Source organism: Echinops telfairi, unplaced genomic scaffold (genome assembly GCF_000313985.2).
Source record: "Echinops telfairi isolate 266 unplaced genomic scaffold, ASM31398v2 ScPeMD7_28;HRSCAF=97, whole genome shotgun sequence".
Taxonomy (NCBI): domain Eukaryota; kingdom Metazoa; phylum Chordata; class Mammalia; order Afrosoricida; family Tenrecidae; genus Echinops; species Echinops telfairi.
The window spans coordinates 1,751,516-1,755,581 of record NW_022103925.1 but is presented as its reverse complement, the minus strand read 5'-3'; the positions used below and the strand labels follow the sequence as shown (position 1 = coordinate 1,755,581).

The following is a 4,066-nucleotide window of genomic DNA, read 5'->3' as shown; positions in this document are numbered from 1 at the left end:
TGCGTGTGCCTGGTACCGTGTCCCTGCAGGCTCAGGCTCGGTGTGCCTGCGTATGCACTGCGTGTGCACGGCTGCAGGGAGATGCTTAAGGGAAGCAGAGAGCATGCTCCCTGATCAGGAGTTTATCATCTGCTAAACACGGGGCCCAGCCCGAGACCAAGGGCTCTGAGTGTGAGCGCTCTTATAGACTTCCCTCCAGTGACAGCTCAGAGGGGAATAGTGGGGGATCTTGACTCGGGGCGGGCCACAGAAAGGGGCAGCTGTCCCTCCGCTCTTCAGTGTGAGCTGTGGTGCCTTCTTTGACCTTCCCAACCGGCTTTCCTGCACCACGCCAGCTCCTCGGCCTCTTCTGTCGGAGCTGGGCAGGTTCTGAGCTTCCACAGCAAGACAGCCCAAGACCCCTGTGGGTCCCACGGTGCAGGACGGCTCCAAAGTGCCCACCGTGCTCCCGGTGTCCCTGCAGTGGCTCAGAGCGACTCGAGGCAGGGCCTGACTGTTGGCCTAGTGTTCCCGCTCGTCTTCCCTCAGCCTTGCCACTCACCAGATCCTCGTCTCAGCCAGTGGTCTGCTCCCGGGGTGGACCCGGGGTCCCTCCAGGCAGCGCGGACAACGCCTGTGGCAGATGCGGGGATGGCTCAGGCTTCCTGGAGCTTTGTGAGGGGAGGCTGGCCCGCCGGGGACCTCGGGTGTGTGTGTGTGTGAGAGAGAGAGAGAGAGCGCGCGTGTGCGAGAGAGGATCGTGCACTGGCTGGCCTCATGGCTCAGTGGCGCTCAGTGAGTGTTTCTAAAGTGGTCTGTACCTCCTGGCTGCGCTCTGTTAGGGCTTGGTGACTGCTGTTCTGGACAAACAGAAGAGGGGGGGAGGGAGGGCAGGGGACTCTGCAAAGCATGTAAGTCTCGTGACGTGAGTAGACAGCCTGATCCCGAAACTGCTGCCGGGACCGCCAGGAGCCGGTGCTTGGCTACAGTGAACTTTGTCCCAAATGCAGTGCTGCTCCACTGGGATGCTTGCGTGATAGTGTCACTGCCTTCCCAGGACTGACACCCACACACAGACGCACCCTTACCCTGAGCTGATGGTGTAATGGCCACCTCAGATTGTGTCCTCAGCCACCCGCAGACGTGTCCCTGCTCTGTGCCAGCTGGTGCCATGGCCACGCACTCGCCCGTGCTTGTTGGAGGCAAGCCAGTCCCGAGCGTGTGTTCCCGGAGAGTGTTGGGTGAATGAGGCACATCTTCCCGCTACCTGAGAGTTGCCGCTGTGTGCCCACAGCCATCCCGGCCCTCCAGCCCATTGTTCACGACCTGTTTGTGCTTCGGGGGACAAACAAAGCAGACGCCGGGAAGGAGCTGGACACCCAGAAGGAAGTGGTGGTGTCCATGCTGCTGCGGCTCATTCAACACCACCAGGTGGGCAGGTGGGACCCTCACCCAGAAGAATCTCAGCCTGAGAGGCTGTGCAGGGGGACAGGAGGGGCCTACGAGGTTGGGAGCCCAGGGAGGCCCACCCAGCAGTCTGGGGAGTGTGCACGATCAAGAACCAAGACCAGCTCGTTCATAGGCGGGAGCAGGTGGCAGCCTAGCATGCTCAACAGGAACAACCCCACCTGGTGTGCTGCTCGTGCATTGCTTGAGGTGGGGCAAGCGCTTCTGTGCTCAGCTGTTCACAGAAAGCCTGGCCGTTTGCACAGGGGAGAGGCCTGCTGGTCTGTGCGTGTGACGGTGACAGCCAGGGGCACGCATGGTTGCTCGGGGTCGAGTCCTCAAGGGTCCACACAGGTCCTAGGTTGCCGGGGGGTAGCAGCCTCACTGCCGTCAGCACCCCTCCCTTTTCACTTGGCAGTCACCCGCCTTCACTTTCACTTTCCTTGGCAGTTCTCGTGAGCGAGCATTTCCACTCTGAATGTCTGCAGAGCCACAGACTTCTCAGAGAAACTTCACTTTGTTTGTTGGGGTGTTTAGTGTAGAGTGGTTACCTGTCGGGCTGCGATCAGTGTGGTCGGCAGTTTGAAACCAGCAGCAGCTCCTTGGGAGGCAAACTGGGCTTTCTTCTCCCATCAGCAGTGACAGGCTCAGAAACCCTCGCTCGGGCAGCTGTGAGTCAGCACTGACTCCGTGCAGCGAGTCTGAATCACGGACTTACCCAGAAATAACGGGAAGTAGCCCTTCACCAGGGGATGAGGGACGAGGTGGTGACGCGAGCAGAGAGGAGGGGCTGGGGTGCCAGGCTCGGGCTCTTGCCTGAGGGAGCCTGATCCCCTAGGAGTGGTGGGGGTCCCTAGACCTTCCTAATGCTGTGATCCTTTCATACAGTTCCTCAGGTTCTGGGGACCCCCATTCATAAATTTATTTTCGTTGCTACTTCATAACTGTTATTTTGCTACTGTAATGAATCGGACGACCCCTGTGAAAGGGTAGTTTGACCCCCCAAAGGGGTCAAGACCCACAGGTTGAGAACCGCTGCCCTAGATATAGCTGCTGGTTGGGGGTGGGGGTCAGATGGGGTGGGTGGCCTTTTAGGCGCTCTGGTGGGCCAGTGGTTGATGGCTCCACTCCAGGAGAGGAAGATGAGGTGGCCTGTCTCTGTCACCCTGTGGGGCTGCTCTACTCTGCCCCGTGGGGTCTCAGAGACTGGATGGCCATGGTGGTGGAGAGGGGTCTGGGGCAGGCTCTATGAAGAAGGATGCCCGTCTGTCGAGTGACCTTAGTGATGAGTGCGGGCCGCGCTGCATCTGCATCTGGTCGGAGGAGAGGAAGCTGGGCAGTCTTCGGTGGGAAACCAACCAGGGCGGCCGGAGCCCACGGGGATGGTGTGTCCCCTGTGGGGGGTGCTGGTGGCGTCAAGGCTGACGGTACACTGCCCAGGTGGGTTGACCAGGGGCCCTGCTGATGGCCGGTGCACCCGTCCCGCCCTCAGGTGCTGGAGATGTTCATACTCGTCCTGCAGCAGTGCCACAAGGAGAATGAGGACAGGTGGAAGCGGCTGTCTCGCCAGGTGGCCGACATCATCCTGCCGATGCTGGCCAAGCAGCAGGTCAGTAGTCACGCTCCTGCCTTATGGGTGGGGCCTGAGTAGGCTGGGGAGGCTGACTGGCAGGGGACTTGGCCGCCAGGCCCGCAGACACTGATGTGGCAATGAACTCTTTGGGAGTTCTGCTCCCCCTGCTGTGGTTCATGATCTGAGGAAGGTTGTGCCTGGGCCCTAAGTGCAAGGTCAGTGCTGCCTGACGGGCCTCTGGCCTCTGTGAAGAGGAGGTGGTGGGAGAGGAACAAAACCAGCAGGGACAGAGTTGGTGTCTTTGAGTGAGGAGGTGGCCCTGTTGACCTGGCAGCGTTTGTGCTGTCCCCTTGTACCAGATGCACATCGATTCCCACGATGCCCTCGGCGTGCTCAATACGCTGTTTGAGACCCTGGCCCCCTCCTCGCTGCGCCCCGTGGACATGCTTCTGCGGAGCATGCTGGTCACTCCAGGCACCCTGGTGAGTCCCCACTGCAGCTGCCTGCCAGTGCCTGGCTCTGCAAGGGTAGGCAAGACCCCAGGGTCGAACTCGGAAGGCAGGTTCCCAGGTTGGGTGGAGGCTGCTTCTCTGGGGTGCACATCCTAAAAGATGTAGCAAGTCTTGCTGCAGGAGCCCCCCTCCCCCCACGTGTCTCCTTCCAGGCCTCCGTGAGCACCGTCCAGCTGTGGGTGTCTGGGGTCCTGGCCATCTTGAGGGTGCTCATCTCCCAGTCCACGGAAGACATTGTCCTCTCTCGAGTCCAGGAGCTCTCCTTCTCCCCGCACCTCCTCTCCTGTCCAGTCATCCTGAGGTTGAGAGAGGGGGCCGGCCACCCCACACAGGAAGAGCACGGCGAAGGGAGGCATGCCAAGCACTTGCCCGAAGAAACCTTTTCCAGGTACAAAGCTGCTGCAGATCCGTGAGCCTGGACTCACCGGGGTGTGCCGCCCTGGCTTCAGTGATGGGAGTCAGGTAGTGTACCCTGCTGGGCCCGTCTGGCTGAGCTCTCAGTCTGGATTCAGAGGTGCAGGAAGCCCCCCACCTGGTCTGCCTCATGGCTCTCACA

General features: G+C 60.7%; 1 protein-coding gene across 1 annotated transcript in view; it reads left to right on the top strand.

Moving 5' to 3' along the window:
- The window catches only part of HTT (huntingtin), an 89,804-nt gene that overhangs the window by 54,134 nt on the left and 31,604 nt on the right, over nt 1–4,066 (top strand). The window contains exons 36-39 of the mRNA XM_030885427.2: nt 1,271–1,410; nt 2,918–3,034; nt 3,358–3,480; nt 3,663–3,898. Coding sequence (XP_030741287.1) covers nt 1,271–1,410; nt 2,918–3,034; nt 3,358–3,480; nt 3,663–3,898 — 616 coding nt within the window. The remainder of the gene's footprint in view (nt 1–1,270; nt 1,411–2,917; nt 3,035–3,357; nt 3,481–3,662; nt 3,899–4,066) is intronic.